The 27,267-nt window shown below is 50.9% G+C and overlaps 1 protein-coding gene across 1 annotated transcript in view; it reads right to left on the bottom strand.

The window, feature by feature from the left end:
* The window catches only part of POP1 (POP1 homolog, ribonuclease P/MRP subunit), a 1,381,968-nt gene that overhangs the window by 574,730 nt on the left and 779,971 nt on the right, over positions 1-27,267 (bottom strand). Inside the window, exon 10 of the mRNA XM_069621412.1 lies at positions 13,571-13,682. Coding sequence (XP_069477513.1) covers positions 13,571-13,682 — 112 coding nt within the window. The remainder of the gene's footprint in view (positions 1-13,570; positions 13,683-27,267) is intronic.

Genomic DNA, 27,267 nt, shown 5'->3' with positions numbered 1-27,267 from the left:
AGCGGCTGCACAGGACAGGAGGCGGAGGCCCAGGGGTCTCGGGTCTGAGGAGGCGACCCGAGGTGAGGCCCCGACGAAAACCGCAGAAGCAGGAGGACCCGCCTGGACTGGTGAGACTCTGGATCATCTGCTTGGCACCTGGCTGATGCGGGCGCGGGGCCGAGGAGCAGGCGCTCGCTCCCCCAAAGTTCAGGTTGGTGTTGGCGGGAGTGGGGCGAATCCCTAGCGGGTTAGTACCGGTCCCTGGTGGGGCCGGTCTCCTTTGGGGGTGCCCCGGGGGGCTGCCATGCTGAAATAGGGAGAGTCTTTCCTGTCTGGCCCCCTTGAAGTACTGTGAGCTGTGCATCTGGGATCCCCCCTGATACCTTGGCTTCCCGAACCGACCCCCACAGACTGGCATCAGCTTGTGGCGGTCCTGGTTGGGGGATGGTGGGAGCTGGCCCTGTCTGCATTGGGAGAAAGCCGAAGGCAGGTTTCTGACTTGAACACACTGTGCTGACATTGGGGAACCCCGGGGGTCTTCGTGGGGGCTTGGGTGCACCCCTGTGCGGGCCATCTTCATTGGCTCTGGATATTCAGCTGCTGTCCCATTGTGATTCAACTGCTTGCGATTGCCTTCCCCTCGGCCCGGGTTAGCCATGGTCTCGCTCCAGAGACTCCCCCCTGCCCACTACAGCATATGGTTAAAACAACCACCCGCCCTGCTCTCTGACCTTCCCCCCCCCCCCCCCCCCGGTCCAGGCCCCTTGACCCTAGATTGTATTCCAGGAGGAGATTGGGGAACCTTGGAGCCCTTGTCGGGTTGGCTGCTGTCCCAAGGGTTTCGGAGTCCCCAGGCGCTGGCAGGCTCTTGGGTTTTCATCTTCGCTCTGGGATCCCTGCTTCTCAGCAGTTGTTGCTCCGCAGTTTCCTTCCTTGGTTCTTTTGAGGTCTTTGGGGGTGCCACTGTGTTCTCTCCCTCCCCCTCCCGATGGACTGGGCGAGAGCTCTGGAAAGGTTTTGTCACTTGCCAACGTCGTCTGGGGTAACCACACCATGTCTGTTACAAGTCACTCGGAAAACATGAATACCCAATCAATGAGTAGAGCCATGGCGGCTCTGTTGGAGGCGATCAGAGGATTCAGGGCTGACATTGGCAAGAGACTAGACTCATTGGACAAAAAGGTGGATGCTGTGGAGAACAGAGTTCAAGCCCTGGAAGCCAACCAAAACTCGGTTGATCTCCTTGAGACTCAATTTGATATGCGTCTCTCGGAATTAGAGAGGAGAGAGGAGAAGGTCACCCTCAAACTGGATGACTTAGAAAAGAGAGCGGCGCTGTAACCTGAGGTTCTTGGGGGTCCCGGTGAGAGAAGGGGAGAAGCCGGCGGATGTGACTAAGATAATAAATGCAGTGGTAGGTAAACTCTTTGACGAGGGGAACACTAACGAGCCAAAAATTTGACAGGGCCCATACGGCGGGAGCTCCACAGGGTAGACCCCGATCGATCCTGGCAAAATTTCACTACTACTCTGAGAAGGATAAGATCCTGGAGCTCACCCGGAAGAAAGGGCCTGTTGACTGGGAGGGCTCCAAAGTCGCTATCTATCAGGATCCGTCAGCCCTCACTCTGGCGCACAGGCGGCTATGTATTCCTTTAACGAAATGGCTCCAATCCAGGGGTGAGAGATACAGGTGGGGTCATCCATTTTCCCTTTCGTTCGAAGTGGAAGGCTACAAGTATTCCCTGGTTACGGAGGACGATAATCAGAGGGTGTCTCGGGAGCTCCTGGGCGACCCCACCTCAGGAGATAGAGAACCGAAAAGAGGGAAAACCATGTTGGAGCTTCGAAATGTTAACAAGACTGGGGAGAGGCGCCTGGTCCGAGGGTACAGAACATTTAGAAAAGTGGTGCCACCTTCTCCCGAACAACCAGCGCCGTGATTTGGTCCTGGGGCCTCGCGGCTCAGATTTGAACCGATTGAGATCAAGGTTTGGACTGGAAAGCTCTCCCTTGATTGTAGGGGGGGTACCCCGGTCGGTGGTTTGTTCTCTTGAGGGCTACGTTCAAACTAATGGTCCTTTTCGTGCAGGGGTGTGGTAGAGAAATATGTGGTTGGGAAAGAAAGATCTGGTAGTGCCTGTTTTTCAAGGAGGGGGAGGGGTCTCGGAATCTCGTCAGCTTTTTCAGTGGTTAATCGCCTTGGTGGAGGCGATCGATGGTGGCCTGGTCGAGCGGCAGTATCGATGTCGCAGATAGTCCAGGCGTTCGGGAAAAGGGGGGTTGGGGAGTTGAGGGGGTGTTTACAGTTTAGGAAAGTTTACAACTGTTTGTTTTGTCGCGGTCACCATTGTTTGCAATTATCGTTGAGGAGTCTGCATTCGCAGAGAACCATTCCTAGTGGGAACTTCAGTGAAAAGCGGGCTCCGAGTACAGAATTGGGGCCCTGCAGTTATCTCCGTCTACCTAATGGCTGACTTTCTCCTTTCACTGACCCTGGGTTTGCTAAATGTTCAGGGGCTGAATTCTCCCAATAAAATATCCTTGGTGATGAAGGAGTTCAATAGATTGAAGTTGCACTTCTTATTTTTGCAGGAAACTCACTGGGCAAGGGGTAGGGAGATGGCCCTCAGATCCAGAACTATCCAGGAAGTTTTCCGGGCCTCGGCCCAGACCAAGAGAAGAGGGGTAGCGATATTGGTCTCCCGCAAGGCCCACTTCTGTGCTAGGGCCCATCGGGCGGATCAGAACGGCCGATATGTGATGGTGAAGGGAGAGATCAGAGGGAGGAAAGTAACCCTAGTGTCCATTTATGCACCTAATGAAGCCCAGGATCTCTTTTGGGAAGACACTAAAACACAGATTATGGGTTTTGCGGAGGGGCTTCTCTTGGTGTGGGGGGGCAGGGGGGATTTTAACATGGTTCTTCATCCCGAGCTCAATAGGAAGTCTCTTCACCCTGGTATGGACCGCCACACCCAGAGGAAAATGGCCGCATCTTTTCATGCAACAAATGAGATGCTTGGTCTGGTGGACTCATTCCATTTGTCACAACCAAAACCCACTCTTTGCTTTTTTCTCCAAGCAGCACTCATCCTTTGAGGATTGATTATTTTTTGCTAGATAAAGCCCTGCTTGAGTGCATCACGGGGTTAGGGGTGGATTTCATCCCCTGGTCAGACCATGACCTAGTCCGTGTCCAGGTGGGTATCTCCGCGGGTCGCCCTGCGTCCTCTAGATGGACGTGCAACGACCTCTTGTTGAAAGACAGTCTGCCCAGACCCTCCTCGTGAGTATCAGGGAATACTTTGAGCTTAACGAGAATGGGAAAGTTGGGGAAGCGCCAGTTTGGGAGGCCTTTAAGGCAACAATCCGGGGAGTTTTGATTGGGCTGGGAGCAGCAAGGAAGCGACTCAGAACTAGGGAGAAAAAGTCTCTCAAGAGATAGATTTCACGAGTTACGACCAGAGGGTAAGACTCGATCCCAGATGTCTCCAGGTTATTGGACTGAATTCCAACAGCTTAAGGCAAAGCTAGCCACTCTTATGGTCGGGCAGACCGAGAGAAAATTGTCTCTCCTGAAGCAATGGTACATGGAGAAGGGGGAGAAGGCAGATAAAATGTTGGCTTGGAGATTACAAGAACTTAGGAGCAGTAGGAGGGTTGATGCGATGCGCCTTCCAGAGGGTGGGAAATGCCTCGACGACCCGGGTATTGCTGAACAATTCCGAACTTTCTATGAATGCCTCTATCCATCTGAGAATGTAGACGGGGGTCCAGAGGCCGACCAGTTTCTTGACTCTCTCCCGATCCCTTACCACCCCCTAGATTGGGCAGAACTGTTAGAGAGCCCCATTACACCCCAAGAGGTGCTGGATACTATCGGCTTCATGAAGGGGGGGGGGGGGGGGACTATCCCAGGGGATGATGGCTTCACTGTTCTCTTTTACAAGTCCTTCGGCTCTATTCTTGCCCCCTTCCTATCCAAATTATTTAACGTGGTTCTTAACTCAGGGAAGCTCCCCCAATCCATGCTTTCGGCCCACATAGTAGTTATTCCAAAAGAGGGGAAGGTTCCAATGAACTGCCAGTCCTATCGGCCTATTTCACTGTTAAACACTGATGTAAAGATTCTTGCAAAACTTCTCACAAATAGACTGGCCCAACATCTCCCCTTGCTTATCCATGGTGACCAAGGAACAAGTTACTTACCTGGAACTGTTGTTCTCCAGCATGGGTCTGGCATGGATTCACATGCTCATGAATATTCCCCGTCGTCAGGCCGGGAATCCTCGGTAAAGAGAAAAATCAGTATCAGTTTCGTTTCTGATCTGTCTTTCTTAGTAGTAACCAATCACTGATCTCTGGGTCATACTGCCCCCAGCCAATGACTGCCCTCTACCCAAGCCCCTCCCCTGGCAGCCATCCTCAGATTTGGTAGCACGTGACGTGGCAGTATGACCAAGTGAAGAGCCGCAGAGAGGAGGGAGGGTTCGCATGTGAATCCATGCCAGACCCATGCTGGAGAACAATAGTTACAGGTAAGTAACTCCTCGGTTGTGCGAACCTGCTGGCGAACCTCTGGCACTTGGAGTTCGTCGCCGTCGAGAACAGGTCGATCTGGGGTTTGCCCCACCATTGAAAGAGCCGATTCACCTGGTCCTGGCGTAGTTCCCACTCGCGGCACGAGCGCAGCTCCCTGCTGAGTGAGTCGGCAATGGTGTTTTATTCCTGCCAGGTGGAAGGGAACCAGAAACATCCCCTGGGCGACGGCCCAGTGCCACAGATCCTGAGCCTCCTTGGATAAGGCTGGGGATCTGGTGACTCCCTGCTTCCGGATGCAGAACATCGTGGTGGTGTTGTCGGTGAAGATCCTCACCACTTTGTCCTTGAGGGACGGAAGGAACGATTTGAGTGCCCAAAACACGGCTCGTAGCTCCAGGATGTTGATGTGAAGAGACCTCTCCTCTGGGAGCCAGAAGCCTCTTGCGTGGAGATCTCCGGTGTGGGCCCCCTATCCCTCCAGGGAGGCGTTCGTCGTTACCGTCTCCTGATACGCCAGGGCCTGAAAGTCCACGCCTGCCGCGAGGTGCGCACGGGCACCCCATCATAGAATCGCCCGATGGAACTCCTCGCCGAGCAGGTTCCTGTCTTCGAAGCTGCCCACCGCTTGAATCCAGCGGGTGTCGAGGAACTCTTGTAGCGGACGCATCCGAAGTCTGCAAAGGGGCACAAGGTAGATGCATGAGGACATCATCCCGAGGATGGACTTGATGGACCTCACTCTGGCCACATCCGTGGCTTATAGGCGTTGCACTTTGCCCAAAATGGCCTTCGTCCTTTCTTCCGACGGAGATGCCAATCGCTTCACTGTATCGAGCTTCGCTCCCAGAAACAGTGCCACCTGCGACGGGACCAGATGGGATTTGGGGTAGTTGATGGCGAATCCCAGCTCCATGAGCAGACGGACGGTCCTCGCTGTGTGTTCGACGGTGAGTTCTCTTGACCTTGCACGGAATAGCCAGTCGTCCAGGTAGGGGTAGACGTGGATCCCTTGCAGGCGCAGCCGCGCCACCACAGGTGCGAGGCACTTGGTGAACACCCTGGGTGACGACTTTTTTCCGAACGGCAGGGCTCTGAATTGGTAGTGACGCCCCTGGACTACGAATCTGAGGAACTTTGTGTCCTTTTAGAATGGGGATGTGGAAGTAAGCATCCTCAGGTCCAGTGACGATAGGAAGTCGCCATCCTCCAGCTGTCCCAGCACGTGCTGGACGGTGACCATCCTGAATTTCTGTGCCTTGATGTACTTGTTCAACCTACGCAGGTCCAGGATGGGGCGCCAACCGCCTGTCTTCTTTCTGACTAGGGAGTATCTTGAGTACACTCCGGAGCCCCGGAGCCTCTTGGGGACAAGCTCGATGGCACCCTTCTTGAGCATCGCCCTTACTGCCAACAGCAGTTGAGGGACGTGATTCTCCTTCCTGGCCACGGGAGGAATGCGAAGACACTTCTTTTGAAATTCCAGCGAGTGTCCGCGGGCCAGGGTGTCCAGCACCCAACGGTCGGTGGAGATGGACTTCCACACGCTGATGAACTTTGTCAGCATGCCTCCCATCTGGGTGCTTCAACGGTACGGCCGGTTCAGTCCTGCTTGGAAGTTGCCGCCTTGGCCTCCTTGCCGACGGTGGCGAGACCCTCCTTGCTTGCCGCGGCCTCTGTAGGCCTCCTGGGACGAGGAGCGGGCCGCCTGGCAGTAAGTAGAAGAGCCGCCGCTGGATCCCTTGGAGGCTCCCTGTCTGCCTCCAGAGCTCCGAAAGGGCTGCCGTAGCTGAAGGACTCCTAGGGCGCGGGCTGTTTCCATGTCTGTCTTGATGGCCTGGAGGGACTCATCCACCGTCTTTCCAAACAGGTTGTTGCCGTCGAACGGCATGTCCAACACTTTGGTCCGGACATCCTGGCGAAAGTCTGTTGCCTTGAGCCATCCTCGTCGTCTGAGGCAAACCCTGTTGCCCAGTTGGCGAAATCCGGTATCGGCAATGTCTGTTGCCACCGTTATGGCGTGATCCGACGCCACCTCTCCTTTCTGCAGAATCTGTAGGGCCTCCACCCTCTTGTCGTCCGGCAGGAAGTCTAGCAGAGGAGCTATCTTGAACCAAAGCTCCCTGTCGTAACGGGCCACAATCGCTAAGGCATTGGCCGCCTTAATCGTCGTCGCTGCCGACAAAAGGACTCGTCGTCCCATGGAGTCCAACTTCTTGCCCTCGCTGTCCGGCGGGGAAGTGGAAGTTGAAGCCGCCGCACCCGCTGCCGAGACGACAGAGTCCGGCATGGGCTGGGCCCTGAGACACAAGGGGACGGTATCGGGGACCCAGTACTTCTTCTCGTACCTGTCCCTCTTGGCGGGTGTCGTGGAAGGGTTCTTGAGGATAGCCAGCCCTTCGTCCCAGATGTCGTCGAGCAACGGCACCGCGAGGACCGTCTTTCTCTTGGCCTCTCGTCGTTGGTAAAGAAAACCTTCCTTTTTCTATTCCTCAGGGCAGAGCTGGAAGAGCTCGGATGCCCTGGCTATCATGGCGTGAAAAGAGCCAATTTTGTCGGACGGAGAGGCCTGAGGGGTGATGACGGGATGTCCGTTGTGTCATCGCCGCCGCCGTCCGTCGCCGTATCCGTCGCCGTATCCACCCAGGGGTCCGGCGAGGGGGACGAGGGGTCCACAGGCCTCATGAGTACGAAGGGCGGGGTGGACTCTCCTCCGCTTGTTCGGATGGCTTCCCGACGGGCCTGGTTCTGGATCCTCCGTCGGGGTCCGTGGTAACCTCGTCCTTATCTCAGAACATAAGGATTGGATCGCCAACAAAATGGCCGCCGAGCTATCCTGGGGCTCGGGTAATGGCTGCGACGGAGGGGATGGCTGCTCCACTGGGCCCTCGTCGTCGCCATCGTCGCTATCTTCGATCACATCAGCGGGAACCTCCCCCTGGGATCAAACCTTCTCGAACCTCTCGTTGAGGCCTTTCACGGTTTCCACCGGATCCTCCTCGGAGGCTGAATCAGAGTCCGTAATGGCCACTGCCCCCACCCCCCTCTTCTTCCGCCGGGGTCTTCACGGGGGTCTTAACGATGGTCTGGAAAGAGGATTCCTTCCGCGGCGGCAGGGAAACTCTGGGCCCCGAGGCCGCCTCCTCTGGCGTAGCCTCTGCCGGCTTTGCCAGGGCCGCTGCGACAACCTCGATAGAGGCCTTTGCCGGGTGGATCAAGGCCCTCACCACTTTAGGTGCGTCCTGGGCCTTTGCTTTGGGGGGAGGGCCATCGCCTCGCTCCCCCCCTCGGCTCCCGTCGAGATCAACCCGGGGCCTCTCCAGAAGCTTACCCGGGTTCTCGGACTTCCTCTTCCCCGAACCAGAGCGCTGGCTCGTGGTTGATCATGCCAGGGAAGTCGCACACTGCCTGGCAGCCGAGGAGCCCGACCTTTCGGCACTCCCGGTGCCCACGGACTCACGGTGCTTGGCCTTCTGTTGGGCCCCCGTCGCCGGGGCGCCCTCACAGGACTTAGAAGACCGCTCACTTTTTCTTCGCCTTCTCACCTGCTGTGCCCTTCTCTAGCCAGGTGGCGAGGCGGGAATGACGATCTTGCTTGGTCTGTTCTGACAGGTTCTTGCAGAACGCACAGTCCTCCTCCACGTGCGTCTTGTCCTCATGAAGGCAGTAGAGACATCTTGAATGCTCGTCCTCTTTGAAAACATTTTGCAATCCGTATCCTGGGCAGCTCCTAAACAGCTTGGATCCGGGCGTCAAGCTACCCTTGTCCTGGGCCTTGTCCTGGGCCATGTCCGTTGAGGTAGGCCACAGATCTTCCGGAATCTTCCAAGAAGCATAACTCGACGAAAACTTCACCCTTGAGGGGCGTAGAAGAATTCCGAAACGGGTCCTCGTTATCGGAAGTAGAAACGGTGGAGCTTGAGGCTCGATTAACCGAAAAAATTAGAAAATTCTCCTGAAAAAGCGTGAAAACGCAGTAAAAGCTCGAGAGCAAAAACACGATGACTCCCTACACTTGAACTTGCGTTAAAAATCTGAGGATGGCTGCCAGGGGAGGGGCTTGGGTAGAGGGCAGTCATTGGCTGGGGGCAGTATGACCCAGAGATCAGCGATTGGTTACTACTAAGAAAGGCAGATCAGAAACGAAACTGATACTGATTTTTTTCTTTACCGAGGATTCCCAGCCTGACGACAGGGAATATTCATGAGCATGTGAATCCATGCCAGACCCCATGCTGGAGAAGTAAGGTTTATTCCCGGGAGGCAGGGCTCCGATAATATTGGGAAAACCCTTGGTCTGATGCACGAAGTGGGCAGTAAAAGTGTTCAGGCCTACATGTTGTCGTTGGATTCTGAAAAAGCCTTTGACCGAGTAGAGTGGTCTTATATGGGAAAAGTTTTGAGGAAGATGGGATTAGGGTTAAAGTTCTGCGGGTGGATTTATGCTATGTACAATGGCCCTTCCACCAGGGTGTCTGTTAACGACACGCTCTTGTCCATCTTTCCCCTTTCTCTCGAGGTACCCGCCAGGGCTGCCCTTTGTCTCCTCTCTTATATATGCTCTCGCTTTGGAGCCCCTAGTTATAGCTATAAAATACCACCCCCAGATCACTGGGATTAGCTGTGGCGACCTAGACTTTAAGCTAGCCTTATTCGCGGATGACATTTTGGTCTATATACCCAACCTAGACCATTCTCTCCCGGCTCTCTTGAGCTTGATCCAATAGTTTGGGGCCTTCTCGGGCCAAAAAATTAATTTGTCAAAATCATCTCTCATGCCGATGGGGCCGCTCGACGGCCTCATTGAAGGGTTGGACATGGTGAGTGGTATTAGAGTCGAGCGGGTGGATACGCACTACCTGGGTGTCCTGCTCCAGAGGGACTTGAATAGCATTTTTGAGTTTAATTTTCCCCCGGTCCTCTCCAAAATACGTGCGGACCTGCATCGCTGGGCCCCGATGACGCCATCGTGGTTTGGGCGCATGGTCTCCCTGAAGATGAACATTCTGCCCATATCTTGTACCTTTTCTCTGCCCTTCCTACGATAGTACCAGATTCGTTTTTCAGGGCCCTCCAGTCCATGGCATTGCGCTTTGTGTGGAACGGGAAAAAGCCAAGAGTTAAGTTTGCCACCCTATCCCTTCCAAAGTCCCATGGGGGCTTTGGGCTACCGGACTTCTGCTTATACTATAAGGCGGCACAGTTAAGTGTTATGTTGGAGCATATGAAGGAGGACATGCAGACGTATTGGTCGTATATAGAAGCTACCCATACCCCACCCTAGGAAGGTAAGAGATTTCCTGTGGGCCCCGTCGAGGGAAATCCCAGATGGGTACGAACTCACCCGAAGTTGCAAGTCCTGTGGACCCTATGGAGGCAAGATAGAACCAACATTCACCTCTCTTCCTGGCCATCCCCTCTCTCTTCTCTATGGGGTCCTCCTTTAGATCTGGGGAGGAGAGGTTTCAGAGATACCCAGAAATGGTCCGATATGGGTCTGGAACGGGTCACTCAGTTGTTCCAGAATGGCACCTTTATTGACTACCTCTCCCTAGCGGAATTCATGGGGTACCACCCGATATCCATTTTCGACTTTCTCTGCGTGAAGGGTATCCTGACCGACCCCAAGTGGGGGGTGGATCTGGCGCGCCCTCTCAAACCCCTTGAAAGATGGCTGGTGGAGGCCACCTCAAGAAGAGGTTCTCTCGCCAAATTGTATAAAATCTTAATCTTAGCTCAACTTGATTAGACAGGGTTTTAAGAGGTTCTGGTAGGAGAAATGGGGTAAATGCTTAGACGGGGACGCCTGGTCCAGACTCTTTGGGGTGATACTGTCTGGCTCCCTTTACACGGCTGCCATGGAGCACAACTTTAAAATCCTTCACACCTGGCACATACACACCCCCCTCCCCCCCCGAGAGAGTGTCCAGAATGTTTAGCGGTTCCTCCCTTCTGTCCCAGGGAGTGTGGCCAGAGGGGCTCTTGGTACCATTTGTGGTGGGAGTGCCCGGTTATTCAGATCTTTTGGTCGGAGCTCTTGAGCTGGATTAAAGATATAGTGGGCCTTACGATTCCCCTGTGTTCCATGGACACCCTGTTTGGGTTCCCCTCCCTGGCCTTGGAGTCGAGTGTCTACCCTAGGGTGGTTCAGGCTATGCTTAGATCGGGGAGGTTAGCCCTGGCACAGAAGTGGAGAAGCAGAGAAGCCCCATCCAAAGCAGATTGGCTGACTAAGCTCTGTGTTATTTTCACTTATGAGAAGCTAACAGCCCTGGTACACGATTCTATGGGTGCTTTCCTGCAGGACTGGACAGTGGTGCTCTTGCACGAGGACTGTGGTTCAATGAGACTTTGAAACTCTTGCCCAAGGAGCAACGGGGTGTACTCACTCCTGTTACGGCAGCCTAAATCACTAGTATGGCTTGTTCAGTTGTGAACCCAAGACGTCAGCCTATTTGTTTTTTAAAATCTTAATGGTTCCTGTTTTTCGGTTTTCTGTCTCCTCAAGGGGGGAGGGGTTGGGGTTGGGGGGGCATTTTTCCTGGTTTGTGTTAAATAATCACTGCTATTGGTTTTTGCCTGTTGTAAAATGTTAAATAAAAAATAAGTGAAAAAAAACAAAACATAAAAGCAGTTTAAACAAAATCCACTCAACCATTAACATTGTACAAATGCATTTTACACAAATTAAAACAAATTATTAAAAATAAATCAAAGCATTAAAAATACCTATTAAATAATAAAAACAAGATTTAGACAATGGAACAATGCGTTAAAAATATGGTTTGGTTTTTGCTACTTCTTTATTTTAAACCTATGAGTTCACAAAGTAACAATTCTTTAACTGGTTCGATTTTCTTTATTCACTTGCTTTGCTAAACACACAGTATTGAGAGTATTGTAACTGTATCCAAGTGTTAGTACTCCTAGCAGAGTACATCACGGTGAATGTGTATATGGTAGTAGTGAATGTTTTAGTGTGCTACATACCTGTGGTTTCTCATTTATAAGAGTATTGTTTTAAGGCCTAAATAAATATTTCTAAACATACTGCCTAACTTGTATTATTAAGAATGCTGCGTGTGCTTAACTGATCCCTTCACAACTCATGCCTTCCTAAATCCATTCCTGGCTTCTCAACCACACTATGTGAAAACAGCAGGTGTCCACAACCTTTGTGGAACACTCCGTCCCTTGCACACCCTTGTAGTTGAAAACACAAACAAATTCTCTTGTGTAATTTCAAAAATAAAACTTTATAAAGGGATGATTTCGTCATCCATGAATTGTGTGCCCCAAATGGGGTTAGTTTAGACAAATAATAATTCAACGTACAATTTGTACCAGTTTATAATCAACCTATAAAACCTAAAGTAAACTGATTTTTACAGTATATGGTATTCATAGTAACTATTTTTCATAGTCCCGACAACCAAACATTAACATATACAGTTCAAATGACTTATAGTAGACAATTTGTACTTGATTGGAACTCCTAATCCAATGCGTCTTAGTAGGCAGAGTCAAAGTTTTCAAGGTACATTATGCTTTACGCGTTTCGTGGCGAATAGAACCCCTTCTTCAGAAGATGTCTACTAGACGTGTTTTCTCTTCAATTTATCTGTATCGACAGTAGGAAGTATATTGTTATTTTAATCATAATGATACATCATAATCCCTGTCTGTCATGATTGGATTTTTCTTAATGTATAATCACCTGTTCATTTCTTAGTGTGGTCTCAATTGGAGATACAAATTCCATCTTGATCAGTATATCTTTGTCAATCCTAAAAAAATATTTAGAAAAATATTTAAAAAAGGGGGTTGTAAGTCCCTATCGTTATGAGAAGTAAAGATGTAAAATAACTGCAACCATGTTTGCATTCTCAAACATGTCCATTAGAGAAAGGGTATAGGTGATTACCTGATCAGTAGGTCGTAGTCAGGTTTTTGGGTAATCTCCCGCTTTGTTAAAGCTCTACGCTCCTGTGGTGGATCTTAGCAGCACAATCAATGAAAACGTGGGCCCTATAAAGCGGAAAGAGGTTTATCAGGGGCTATTTTTATCAGTTACCGAAATCCTATAGGATAATTCTATGTGGTGAGTATAAAGTTCTAACTTAGCTTACCTCAAGAAGGGACGTCTTTGTGCATGTATCCTATGTTGAAATTCATACGAACGGCAACTGAACAAAAATGGCCGTTCTGCTCTTTATATAGCGTAATGACGTCAATGCGTGTCAACGTCGTGACGTCACAATGTTTACTTTTGAAGCGATACAATGTGTGGTATAAGCAGAACAGGGTAGAGTCTTAAAGGCTAAATTGGAATCTATATTTTGAACATATATGCTGGAGAGTAATGTTGTGTTTGGTTGTGTTTTCAACTACAAGGGTGTGCAAAGGTTGTGGACACCTGCTGTTTTCACATAATTTGGTACAACCCAGTGTCAGGGTTGATATTCTCCCCTGCACCCCGCTAAGTATCTTAATACTTCCACCTCATTTAAACTAAAATGAGTGCACTAGGCAAACTTGTTTGAGCTTTCTCAACCACACTACCCAGCGTTTGGCCAGACGCGTTTTATTCCACTTCATCAGAATAGGGTGGTCTCTCTCAATCTGTACACCTGGCCGATTCTGAAAATCCATCTCAACATGTATTGATAGATGGTTAATCTCTAGCAACTTAATGGTTTGAACTCTGAAAATAAATACTATGAACATGGTCTGATCATTTGTCTGTTTTGATTGTACTAACACTGCCAAGCATGTAAATTACTGTTATATGTTGCATTGAGACCGTTTTTGTGCAGGTCACTGCACATTTTGGAATCATAAACAAAACTTGGAAAAAGGCCAAATGTTTTCTGAATTTTTTACCTGCTTAAGCAGACAAATTAAAATATAAGCAATTCTAATCACCTTCTATGCCAGCACTGTAAACTCTATGGTTTCAGAGCTAAGCGCGTAATTGCTCTGTGCAGAAACTGTCACCACTGTTAATGTTGTTCATTTACTTGTAAAACAGTTTTGTAGTCCATACCTTGAAGCAGCTGAAATACTGCAGCTTGGCGAGCATGACAAGACACATTGTCGACATCTTTACAATACTCAGTCCACCAGGTATGAGGATCTTCCTTTAAAGTTCGTATTTCCTGAAAAATAAGCAATACAATCAACAGAAAAAAAAGAAAAGTGCCTACACAACTAATGGATGTACAAATGTTTCAACAGTTTTGGGGAGTGGAAGAGCCTATACATTGAAACAAGAAAAGAATTAGGACTTGGAACACAACCTCTGAAAACACAACTTAACATTGCCCGTGAAAGACTGGGCCCAAGTCATATTTCATTATATAGAGCATATTCTCTCTAATGAATACAATATTCTTCCCACAGATTACACATCTTGTGAAATAGCTTGAGGTGAAGAGAAGATTTATTTCAGAAGTGGGTGGTCCTATAAGGTGCTCAATCATGGAAGCCTCCGGTTCTGGAGGTGAGCTAACTGGATATATATATATATATGGAGTTGCACATGATGCAATAGTAGAATACAAAGAAAAGAGCACCTCATAGGATTCATGTAATCACAGTATTCGAATCAGCTGGGGGCTAGGTGCAAGTGTGATGAGGAATGTGTGCGTTGGACCATAACCAATAGAAACAACACTACAAATCATAAGTAATTTGTCCCACTTGATAGATTTCCAACTAAGATTCCTCATCTTTGAAAGACTTCCAAAGCAGGAACAATACTGGATGGTCTACAATAGATTTTAAGGAACTGCACGCTACACGAAAAAACTCACTATCCAAAATGTCACCCTTCACCCCTGTCAAAAAGTCCAAGCATCAATCCATGGAATAACTATGCATCCTGACATGCCCAGAAAGGAGACACCACTCATCAAAATTGATGTAGCTGCCAAACATTAGCAGATTAGGCCTGAGGCCCTTGTCAGACCAGCACACACTAATTCTTGACAGACAACTGAAGGATGCAGTTATGGGAAGATCACCAAAACTATTCCTCAAGGTGAAATACAGACCATTGTCAGAAGAAACAAAGCCTCAATCTCATCGACCTCTTTTGCATAGAAAACAGGAAAGGAGGGCCTCCAGATGGGGCCTGTAGCTTATTGGAAACATTCTTATGTAACACCCATCAGAACTTCATAGTGAATAGCCTAGAGGGACAATATAGGCCAGGCTCCAAAAAGGAGGCTCGGTCAACATCATGAAGAGGTGCAGGTCACAAGAATACAAAAGGGTTTTGGCAAAAAAGGAGTTAACTCGCACTACCAGAAACTGCAGGACTAAGATATACAAAGTAACCCGCCTCTGCTCCGGTATTCTCTTACATACAGATATAGGAGTGGATTACCCTTAAGTACCTGTATTGCAGCAGTTTCAGGCCAACCATAACAGCAAAAGCCATAGCCAAACGTGTTCCCTCTGCTCGGTTAACTCCCCCCGGCACCTCCCAGTTCTTCTACATTTCCCTTTTCACCTCTAGACGTCAGTCTAGTTACCCATCCTTCTAGACAATACAATCTTGACAAGCATAGGCTAATTTGGTAAGCAGAGCAGTAAAAACGAATACATTGCACATACAGGCATCCATCCACTTTGTGTTGGGCATAACCTTTGCACTATCACATTAGAAACATATTCAGAAAGGTCCCAAATTCATCTCTCATTTTTAAAAGAAGAAAGGCTCAAATTCCCCTCCGTGGAAGGAAATTGACCCCATTCCTGCCACAAATGATTCACCACCATCCCCTTTTAAAGGGTGCCTCCATGGAGGACAAAAGGACAGGTCTAGGCGCTCATAATACACCTGTATAGATGAGTGTCTGATAATGGTGAATTTTACCTCACAATGACGACACTCTGAAAATGCCAAAAACATCTGTGCACCTCCTACTCCAGTATGGGGGGAAGGGTGGGCGCATGTAAATCTAAGCAGATACAAGCACCAGAAGAACAAGTTACTTTCTTACCTGGTAACGTTCTTTCGATGGGATGGTCCGACGACGTATTCCATATCTATGACATGTAATCACCACAGCTGTGCTGCTTCGGAAACTTTTTTCGGCGTCTGCGTCGATGACGTCGATGCGCCGTCGTCGAGGACCTCCTCCGACATCCGACGTCATCCGATGTGATAAGTAGGACGCACGTAGCCTCAGTTGTAGTTTTTTCCCCCAGAACGTGACACATAAGTCAACTGCCAGTCAGACACAAAGCCTTGCGGAACGTAAGCTGCAATCGCAAAAGAAATTCTGCAGCGGGGAAGGCAGGGCGGGAGCGATATGGAATACGTCGTCGGACCATCCCATCGAAAGAACGTTACCAGGTAAGAAAGTAACTTGTTCTTCGAGGGGATTGGGTCCTCAGACGTATTCCATATCTATGACAGACTCCCAAAGCAGTACCAGAGCAAGGAGGAGGGAAAGAATTTAGAATCAAAATTTAGAATAGCCAATCAAATAGCAGAGCAAAGGACCGCCTTGCCAAAGGCCAGATCCTGCCCTCGGATGGAATCGAGGGAATAGTGACGTACAAATGTATGTACTGAAGCCCAGGTGGCTGCATCACAGATGTTGCGAATAGGAACACCCCTCTGCAGTGCAGTAGATGCAGCCACACCCCTGGTAGAATGGGCCCGCAAGCCAGCGGGTCCTTACCCGCCAAACGGTAACACTCCGAGATGGCTAAAATAATCCAGCGAGACAAAGTCTGTTTCGTCACAGCTTGCCCCAAACGCTTCCCAGCGTAACCAATAAAGAGTTGATCGTCCACTCTGACCCGGGACATGCGTGAAACATAAAAGCTTAAAGCTCTCCTAGGATCAAGCCTATGGAGCCTCTCCTCTTCCTTACCAGGATGCGGAGGAGGATAGAATGCCGGAAGAACAACCTTCTGGGCCAAATGAAATTCTGACACTACCTTTGGAAAAAAAGAAGGACGAACACGAAGGACAACCCTGTCCTTGTGAAATACAGTGAAGGGAGGCTTAACTGAAAGTGCCTGTAACTCACTCACTCTGCGAGCGGAAGTAACCGCAACTAAAAACACAGTTTTCAGAGTTAACAGCCTCAAAGGGCAAGAATGTAAAGGCTCAAACGGAGCACCCATAAGAAACCTAAGAACAAGGTTTAAATCCCAACCAGGCACCAGGAAAGGTGACCGAAGGGAACGCATTAGTGAGCCCTTTCAGAAACTGTGAAATTAAAGGGATTTTAAAGTAAGAACACTCTTCAGACGAGCGCTTAAAGATGGACAGCGCCGCCAGGTAACCTTTAATGGTACCCACTTGCAAGCCCCTGTGGGCCAAAGAAAGTAAAAAAGGACAGAACCATGGGGATGTCACATGCAAAAGGATCCACATTCTGAACTCTGCACCAGTCGCAGAACTTACGCCAACGGCAACGGTACAGAGACTTTGTTGCTGGCCTTCGGGCCGAAAGCAACACCTCCATCACGTCTTCAGGGAGGTCCCAAACCTTATACCTCAACCTCTCAGAAGCCAAGCGTGAAGGTTGAGGGATCTGACCTCTGGATGGAGAACCTGACCCCCCTCCCGTGAGAGCAGATCGTCTCGCGTCTCGGTAGGGAAGACGACGTGGAGGGCAGATGGACAAGTCGAGAAGGTCCGAGTACCACGTCCTCCGAGCCCACGCCGGAGCAATGAGGATCATCCGGGAACCAAACTTCCGTAACCTCCGCAGCACTTGCGGGATGACGGGGACTGGAGGAAACGCGTACAGCAGCGGGAATGATCACTCCACCACGAACGCGTCTCCTAAGGCTCCTTTTGGAGGAAATTCCCGCGAGCAAAACCTTTCGCACTTCCGGTTGATACTGGAGGCGAAGAGATCTACTTGAGGGGTCCCCTAAAGGGCGAAGATCTCCAGGAGAATCTCCTGAGCAAACTCCCACTCGTGAGAGATCGCGCTCTGCCTGCTCAGAGCGACCGCCGTCACGTTTTCGGCTCCAGCCAGATGAACTGCCGAGATCGAAACTTCCTGCTGGATGGCCCAGAACTCGAGCTGCATCGCCTCCCTGCACAGAGGAAGTGACCTGCCCCCCCCCCTTTTTGTTGTGGTAGTGCATGGCCACTGTGTTGCCCGTCAGGATCAGGACATTCTTCCCTCGCACAGACAGCAGAAAAGCCTTCAGGGCTAGCCTGACGGCCCTCAGCTCCAACAGATTGATATGGAGTCTGGACTCCGACGGAGACCAACGACCGCTGACTGTCAGCCCGTTGGCATGAGCTCCCCATCCCGTGAGGGATGCATCCGTCACGATCGTCACCTCCGGCCAGGGAAGCCAAAATGGAGCCCCCTTCATAGAGTTGCCTTCGACGGCCCACCACAGAAGGTCCCGGGCGACCGAGGACGGCACCTGAATCGAGTCCGACATCCTGCCGGAGGACTGCGACCATTGCGTCTTGAGTGCCCACTGCAAAGATCTCATCCGCAGGCGAGCCTCTGGCACCAGAAGAATGCAGGATGCCATGAGGCCGAGCAACCTCAAGAACTCGAACGCTGGGAGCGTCTGGGCATGCTGAAACTTGTGCACCATCTGCTGAATGTGAAGAGCCCTCACCTGGGGAGGAAAACACAGCCCCAGGGAAGTGTCGAGCACTGCTCCGATGTACTGGAGCCGCTGTGTTGGCGTCAAATGGGACTTCTTTAAATTGAGGGAGAAGCCCAGCCTGTGAAGGGAGCGACAGGTGACCGATAGATGATCCAGGACTTGCTCGGGGGAGCTCCCCCTGATCAACCAATCGTCCAGGTAGGGGTAGACGTGAATCCCCCCTTGCCTGAGATGCGCTGCCACCACCACCATGAGCTTGGTGAAAACCCTCGGGGCGGAGGTCAATCCGAACGGCAGGACCCGAAACTGAAAGTGCGAGTCGCCAACCGCGAACCTCAGGTACTTCTTGTGCTTGGGATGGATCGGCACATGGAAGTAAGCATCCTTGAGGTCGAGTGACACCAACCAGTCCTGAAGCTGAAGGGCCTGGAGGACTTGAGAGAGAGTAACCATCTTGAACTTGTCCTTCCTGAGGAGTTTGTTCAAACCGCGCAAGTCCATGATGGGTCTCAATCCCTCGTCTTTCTTGGAAATCAAAAAATAAGGGGAATACCATCCCTTGTTCCTCTCCGCTACAGGCACCAGTTCTATGGCGCCTTTCTCCAGCAGGGCTTGAATTTCCTGCGCAAGGAGCGGATCCGGACACCGCAAAGAGAGGTTCCCCGGTGGACTGTCGTGAGGCCTGTGCCGAAAGGGAAGACAGTAGCCGTGGGTTATGATCTCCAGAACCCACACATCTGAAGTAATGGCTTGCCACTCTACAAGATGCTGCGCCAGCCTTCCCCCAACCGGCGAACCATGGGACATGGCCTCATGACTGAGTGGGAGCGGCTGCAGCGTTACCTGAGGGCAAAGAGGCAACTGCCCGAGCGGCCTTGGCACCACGGGTACCCTGTCGTCCACCTCTGGTACCCCTGCGTTGGCCTCTTTGACTGCCAGCTCCTCTCGCTTTACTGAAGGACGAGTAATAGCGAAAGGAACCACCCCTCCACTGCTGTTCCCTAGGACGAAAAGGCAGAGGTTGGCGAACTGCAGCGCCCAACGACTTCGCTGCAGCTTTCGAGGTCTGAAACCTCTCAAGGCTCTCGTCAGCCTTGCTGCCAAAAAGGTGCTCACCGTCAAAGGGCATGTTGAGGAGCCGGGACTGCACATCCGGAGCAAACCCCGACTTCCGCAACCACGCAAACCTGCGTATCACGGTGCTCGCCGCCATGGACCTACTGACGCATTCAGCTAAGTTCAAACCCGACTGTACGGACTCACACATGGCATCCTTACCATCCTGGACCATAGCAAGGAAACCATCCCGTTCGTCCCCTTCGGGAATATGTTCAGCCGCTAACGCAACACAGTTCCACAGAGTGTGCGTGAAACGCGACAAGGCACAAATGGAGTTGGCCGCCTGAAGCGCCATACCACCAGAAGAAAACACTTTCTTCGCCCAGCCATCAAAACGTTTGTCGTCCCTATCAGGAGGTATGGTAGGGTACGACGCCTGCTTTGCCGGGGCCGTGGCCGCCTGCACCACCAAACTCTCCGGAGTGGGGTGCCTGGTCAAGTAGCAGGGGTCGCCACTGGCTGGACGGTATTTTCGCGACAAGGATCTGCCCACCGCCGGGAGACTCTCCGGAGCAGTACAAGCCGCCGCCACCCTTCTCTGTAAAGCCATATGGAACGGCAGAACCGGGTCAGTTGGGGGACCAACATCAAGGATGTCCGTCAGATCATCCTGCACAAACTCCCCTGGGGGAGCAGACCATCCCAAGTACTCAGAAACCCTAGCCATAAGGCGCCGGTACGAGGAATCAGCATGAGAGCCAGGCTCAGGCCTACAAAACTCCACCTCCGGAGAGGTGTCCAGTCCACTGGCATCATGCAGTGACTGTCTCAACTCGTCAAACTGACTATGGCCCGAGACAATTTCATCCGGAACCTGACTAGGAGCCAGGCCATCAGAATCCTCATCCGCCTCTGAAATATAGTCCAGGTGGCGAAAAGAAGGCACCCTAGAGTGCTTGCTCTTAACCAGAGCCTTCCCAGGGGGTCCACCCGTGCCACGGGGTACCTCCGACACGAAAGGCGTCGATGGCGTCGAGCGAATCGGCGCCATCGTCGAGAGAACCGGCATCGGCGCCGAGAGGATCGGCGTCGAGGAAATCGGCGTCGACGTCAGATGCAGCGCCTCCAGAATCGGCGGCGTCGACACAGCCCTCGAGGCAGGAGCCACGAGCGTGTCCCTCGACGACCTGAGCGTCGACGGCATCGACGACTTCCTCGGAGCCAGAGCCTCGAGAAAGCCTGTCGACGCCCTCGACGCCGCAGACGTCGATGCCTTCTTCGAAGACCTCACAGGTGCACACGGTCTCGAACGCGTCGAGGACCGGGACCTGGAACGGGTACGTCGAGAACGAGTCCCCTTGTCCGAACGGGACCTCTCCCGTGACTCGTGCCGACCACTCTTGTGAGCGGTGTCTCTCGACCTCACACGACCGACCCCACTCGGGGGCGCGGACGGCTGAGTACCCTGCGACTCAAGAATCGCCAGCATCTTCTTCCCAAAGGAAGCCCATTCCTCCGGCGTCGCACGGCTGGAGGGGTAAGCGACGTGCCGGGCAGAGTCCTCCGAAGAGGACCTGGAAGACGACGGGTGTCGGCGCTTCCGAGAATGCCTCGAAGAGGCTGAGGAGTGGCGAGACCGACTCCTAGAAGGAGACCCACGAGATTTCCGATGATGACGCGGAGAGTCACCCCTCGAATCATCCGTCGAAAGCCCCGCAGACTTCGACTTCCGGGGCTTGGACACCCGACCTACCGACAACAACTTCTTACGTTCGCGTAAGGCTTTGGACGTGAGCGACTGGCAGTCGATACAGTCATCCGTGTCGTGGGCCTCCCCGAGGCACCAGAGGCAGGCGTCGTGTGAGTCCGTCACCGACATCTTGGACCCACACTCCCCGCACTTCTTGAAACCCGGACGCGGGGTCGAAGACGAAGTAGAAGACATCTTCTGAAGGATTTTCACCAAACGAACAGGTTCGAAGAACCGAGAAGAACAGAACTCCAAAGAGTCGAGGCTTTTAAACCGAGAAACACGAAGCAACACGTTCGCGGAAAAAACGGAACTGAGGCTACGGGCGTCTTGCGTCCTACTTATCACATCGGATGACGTCGGATGTCGGAGGAGGTCCTCGACGACGGCGCATCGACGTCATCCACGCAGGACGCAGACGCCGAAAAAAGTTTCCGAAGCAGCACAGCTGTGGTGATTACATGTCAGATATGGAATACGTCGGAGGACCCAATCCCCTCGAAATACGATTACGGTGAGTAATGTATCCCTCCTGTAGCTTGCAGATCTGCATTGATCAGCGAGCAGTATCTGGAGAAGGAGGTGGAAAGTTAGAAGGTACAGCAGCAAACCGATGTTTTAGGACCACTTGTCCCACCTGTGAATCTGCTTTAGTGTGTGTCAATGCAATAATGCTGTGTGAATGTATGGATGGAACTCCATGTAGCAGCTTTGCAGATGGTGCCTAGAGGGACGTTTGCAATGAAAGAACAAGTTACTTACCATATCTGGTAACGTTCTTTCGATGGGATGTTCCTCCGACGTATTCCACATACCTGACCTCAGCACAGCTGCGGTCATTACCTGTCAGATGTGGAATACGTCGAAACTAAGGTAGCTCCTGAACCTCTGGTAGAGTGTGCCCTTGGTTTGAAAGGTAGAACTTTCTTGTATAGGGAATAGCAGAGCTGTATGCATTGGACTATCCATCTGGAGATGGCGTTCTTTGATATGCGATTGCTCCCTCAACCAGGCGCTGTGGAAACAAAGAGTTAGTCTGTTTTCCTTAGAGGTTTTGTTCACATAGTACAAGGCTGCCCTCCGTACATCAAATGTATGGAGGCTTCTTTCTGTTGAGTTTGATGGATTTTGAAAGAAGGAAGGAAGTTCTATGGACTGGTTTACATGAACTTTCAAATGAACTTAGGTGAGAACCTAGAATGTGTGCGGAGGCCAACCTTGTCCTTGTGTATAATTAAAAAAGGGGTCTTGTATTGTCCCTGGCCCCGAAATCTCCTAGACTTTGGAGAGCCGCGTTGGAAATCGGGCTTGTCAACTACCCAAGGGATTTAAGAGTGTCTTGCACCTCCTTGGCACTCTTGAGGGAGTCTTCTACGGCTTTACCGAATAACACATTTGAATCCACTGGCATGTTTAAGATTGTCGCTTGCGTCTCTAGCTTGCACCCCGACTGTCCAAGTCAAGCATGGCGCTAGATGAGTGTTCCCTTCCGCTATGATGCGCCCTGCATTATCTGCCACATCAAGGTTATTCTTAAGGATGCAGTTCGAGATCCACTTGCCCTCTGAGATGGTGTTCATGAATTCAGTTTTTAGTGGCTCTGGGATGGCTTCAATTTGGCGTTCCAGATCATCCCATTTGTGGCAGTCATAACTAGCTAACAGCGTAGTGTAAGCAATTCTGGTCTGGTATGCTGCATAGGAGGCGACCACTCTCGTGAAAGTATATCAGCCGCTGCACTTGGGGATGGTCGCCCTATATGGGAGACAGCCGCCCAAGTCCAGGGACATTACCCCCGCCTATCCTCAAGCTCTGCCTGCGTTACAGCTTCTCCCTCCGGGAAGGACAGGGAATATGCCGAGCCTCCCTGGAACCACCGCTGGAAACACCGCTTGGCTTGGGGACGGTAGACCCATGTGGGAAACGAATGCCCAAGGGCAGGGACATCACCCCCACCATCCTGGAGCTCTGATTGGGCTGTGTTACAGCTTTTCCCACCAGGGAGATATTGGCACACTACCGAGGCTCCCTGGTGGGGAAAAGCTGTAACTGGCCAGCCAGAACTCCAGGATGGTCGGGGGTAATATCCTTGGCCTTGGGCGGCTGTATCCCCATGTGGGGCGACCATCCCAAAGTGCAGCTACTGTCCCTATGGTGCCCTGGCAGGGTCCCCTTCCCCAAGGGAAATTCAGTAACGCAGCCAAGCCACAGCTCCAGGATGGGCTTGGGGATGGTCGATCCACATGGGAGTCGGATGTCCAAGGCCTGGGACATCACCACCCACCATCCTGGAGCTCACGCTGGGTTGGTTACAGAATTTCCCTCTGGGAAGGGATGGGGACCCTGCCGGGGCACCCTGGATCCGGCGCAGGGCTTGTGGACGGTCAACACTTTGCTTTCTGCCCAGGTAGGTGCACCCACAAAATTCGTTTTTTCCCCCCCAAATGTTTTGACTTTGCCGGGCCTTGTGGGTAATCAATTCTAGGGTGTTTTGCACAAGTCAGACCTCTGTGTATTCCCACGGGTGTCTTTTCAGAAATGCATGGGTTCCCAGTTTTCCTTGGTGGCTGTGACACCCCAGGACCAAATCTGTAGGTTGTCCACAAGAGCAAAATCCTGAAAAATGTGCTCTCCCGAAACTCTTTGGGATACCAGTGGTTTAAGCCTTTTCCCTTTGCGCCCAGGTAGGTGCACCCACACGTGAGGTACTGTTTTTGTCGGGACATCGGTGGGAACGCAGGAAGGTAGGACATGTGTTGGCAGCGTGTTCTGGTGGTTTCCTGGTGGCAAATGTCTAAGCATTAGTCTGGCATGGATTCACATGCTCATGAATATTTCCAGTCGTCAGGCCGGGAATTCCCAGGAAAAGAGAAAACTTTCACTTACAAACTGTATTTCTCCTTCAAACCAATCACTGCCCTCTGGGTCATACTGCCCCCATCCAATGACAGCCCTCTCCCTAAGCCCCTTCAGATTTGGTAAGCATGTAAAGTGGCATTATGACCATGAAGAGCCGCAGAGGGTTCGGAGGGAGGGTTCGCACATGAATCCATGCCAGATGCATGCTGGAGAACAATAGTTACAGGTAAGTAACTTGTTCCTTTTGCAACATGGGGTCTGGCATGGATTCACATGCTCATGAATAACAAATACATAGCAGTACAACATTACACAACCACAGGAGGTGGCAAGGCTCAACAGGATAAAATAAGCGAACAGGTTGTGTAGCACTGATTGGCCGTCTCTAGACTCCTCCCTGGAATCCCTGTTGACGCATTAGAACTTTGTTAAGGTGTGCTTGGACCTCCAAGTAGCAGCATACCAGACATCAATGCCATTGTCGCAGCGATCGCTCTGGTGGAGCAGGCTCTCTGACAGCGGTCAGTTCACCAAACAATGGCAGTGTGTTATGCAGCCGGAAAGCCACCATGAGATGGAAGCCTTGGGCAAGGCCTTTCCATGGTTCACATGAACAGTTGAGAAGTCTTCTGAAAGCTCTTTGTGCACGTCACGTTGAATTTTAGAGCCTAAGCAACGTCCAGCAAGTGCAATGCCCGTTCAGCTGGCGACAAAGGCTTCGAAAAAACAGGTAACACTAAAGGCTTCTTGAAGTGCAATTCCGACAGAACCTTCGGCATGAAGGAGGGGTGCGTCCGCAGCTGCACCCTCGCTTCGTGGAAAGAGGGTCTGGATCTCCCCCACCCTCCTGGCAGAGGTGATGGCCACCAGGAAAGCCGTTTTCAACGAGAGGAACAAGAGATGCCTGATGCATGGCCTCAAAGGGGGCCCACCACAAGTCTCTTCAGCATCATGTTGAGTTCCCACGCCAGGGCAGGGGCCGTCACCGGTGGGAAATATCTAAACATCCCTTTAACTACTGGATGAGACAGTGTGACCAAAGAGAAGATCTTCCTGGAGACCTGGTCTAGTGAGAGATAGCCGCCAGATGCACCTTGATGGAGGCGTGCGCCAGTCCCGCCTTGGCCAAGGACAACAAGTATGGAAGAATATGCAGGGCCGTGACCCTTGCAGGGGTGATTATCTGCGACCGGCACCACATAGCGAAACGCTTCCACTTGTGACTTTAGCACTTATGAGTCGACAACGCTTTGGCCTCGGCACAGACCTCCCTGCAGTCCGCTGACAACTCGTATCCTCCAAACGATAGGGCTGCAGGAGCCGAGCCCTCGGGTTCAGAGATCTTGGGTCATGATGCAGGATTGCGCCTCCTTCTCTAGTGAGCAGATCTACGACCACCGGCAGCATGACCAGAGGCGACGCCGACAGGCTGAGAAGGTCCGGGTAACAAAAAGGTAGTGAACCCGTGTACCGAACACTAGGCCCTTTAAGACGAGGTAGTCCTCAACTATGACGCTCTTCGTCCTTAAACCAAAAACTAATACCCCACCAACCCTCTGACTCTTTTCATGTTATCACTTTCCCCACTCAGTGCTTCTTCATTGTTTGCCATCTCTCTCAATCTACGTACCATTTGCGTTTTCAGCTCCTGACCCAATGGAACATCATCGCCTAAGCCAGCCGCTTCAGCCTTCGGTTCACTCAGCTTCCTGTAGAAATCACCAGAAAAAGAGGGAACCTTCCCACCCGTACTTGCACGTTTTTTTTTACTAGTGACCTCAATCCACAGGGAGCTTTACGTTCCTCCAGCTAAATGGTGGAGGACATCCAATATTTCCAGGACTCTAAAGTTTACTAGGTCTATGTGTCTTTAACCATCATCTCACTGCTACCATGTGAACTAGTGTACCCAACACTAGGCCCTTTAAGACGAGGTAGCAATATTCGGATAGATGGGGATGGAGAATATACTCAAACATCAAAAATCAGACCGACTCAGGAAGTTGGCTAAGTAAATCTGTTTTCTTTTCAATTGTCTAAAACAGGGAGTGCAACAAACATCAACGAACACACGCGATCTTCTCACTCAGAGTTTCATAAAAAACAGTTTATATAGTAAAACCTTGTCATAAAAAAAAAAACCTACTTGGGAAAGTGATGGGCTTAAAATGAACATCTAGGTATATGTTCCATATTTGTCAGGGAAGGTGATTGGGTTTCGAACATCAGGTGGGCAACTAAGCCCTCCTCTAGTACAAGTTACTATGAATGTCACCAAATACACAACGTCCTATTGGTTATGTAAACTATAGGGCTCTTTATTACATGGCCCTCTATAAATGGTTGTTGGCGCCCTCACACCCCTCAGTAATATTCCACACACACTAGCAGCATGCAGGCTGGCACACAGGTGCTGGTGGGTTGGTCATAACCATAGCTTCCCACCTAATTAGCCTGCTATCTATCATCACTCAAGCCGTCTGCCAGTCAATTAGACTTTGAACATTGGCCTTACGAATGTTCTCTGTGCCTGGGAATAAAAGGGAGTATAGGCACACTTGTCTCTTGGTTTCGATACAGCTCAACTTCAGTGTCTATTTTCATCCGACCATGTGACTGGAGACCATGTTTCAGAGCCTTTTGTTGTATTAAACTCTATTAAATGAAAACCCTCTGACTTCTTCAATGTTCTTGCACCTCACCTCAAACAGGAGTTTGTTCTTTTCACACGTTTTGTAGCATCTGCATGAACATCCAGGATCACTGTGGTCTTGACTTCCTGGTGCTGGGCCAGCCAAGCCTTTCTTGGATTCAAAGTCATTCACTAGCTGTTTTCATACTGCACCACACTTAAAAAAAGCCTTTCTGTTCACGGGGTCAAGACACTGCTAAAGTGTGTTGTGGAATATCCATAGTCCATACATTCCTATACATATACATCAGCGAATCGTCGCAATCTATTTTACTACGTAGCCAGCCTCAAAAATACGTTATCTACTTGCGTTACTGCGTCTGTACAATTGTGAAATGACTTGGTATCTTCTTCATTATTTCTGTAGCAGGAGCATCTTCATCTCGAGCCTGAAATGTTGCTCATCTTTAAGCCTTTTTCTTTGCTTCTCTGCACGTGTTTCACTCTGGCTCCCAAAATATAGGAAACATGGGGGCGGAGCTTTGAGTGGCTCAACCTCTACACTATCGTGAGAGGAACCCGAGGCACCACAGACACACCTGATGGGGGTCCGTAAGGGACATCTTCCACAATCTTGGCACTTCTTAAACCCCGATCTCGGAGTAGAAGACGCCGACTATGCCATTTTCAAGAATTATACTCGAAGATTCGAGAGAAACCTGAAGCGAAACGTATCCGAATCGATACCTTTCGCGAAAAAGCGGAATTTAAGCCAGCAGTCGCTGCGCGCGCTTTATACCATCGATGACATCGACATCGAGACAGAGGCCTC

Source organism: Ambystoma mexicanum, chromosome 5q (genome assembly GCF_040938575.1).
Source record: "Ambystoma mexicanum isolate Mex_15411 chromosome 5q, UKY_AmexF1_1, whole genome shotgun sequence".
Taxonomy (NCBI): Eukaryota; Metazoa; Chordata; class Amphibia; order Caudata; family Ambystomatidae; genus Ambystoma; species Ambystoma mexicanum.
The sequence above is the reverse complement of the archived record's forward strand: the minus strand, read 5'-3'. Positions and strand labels throughout refer to the sequence as shown.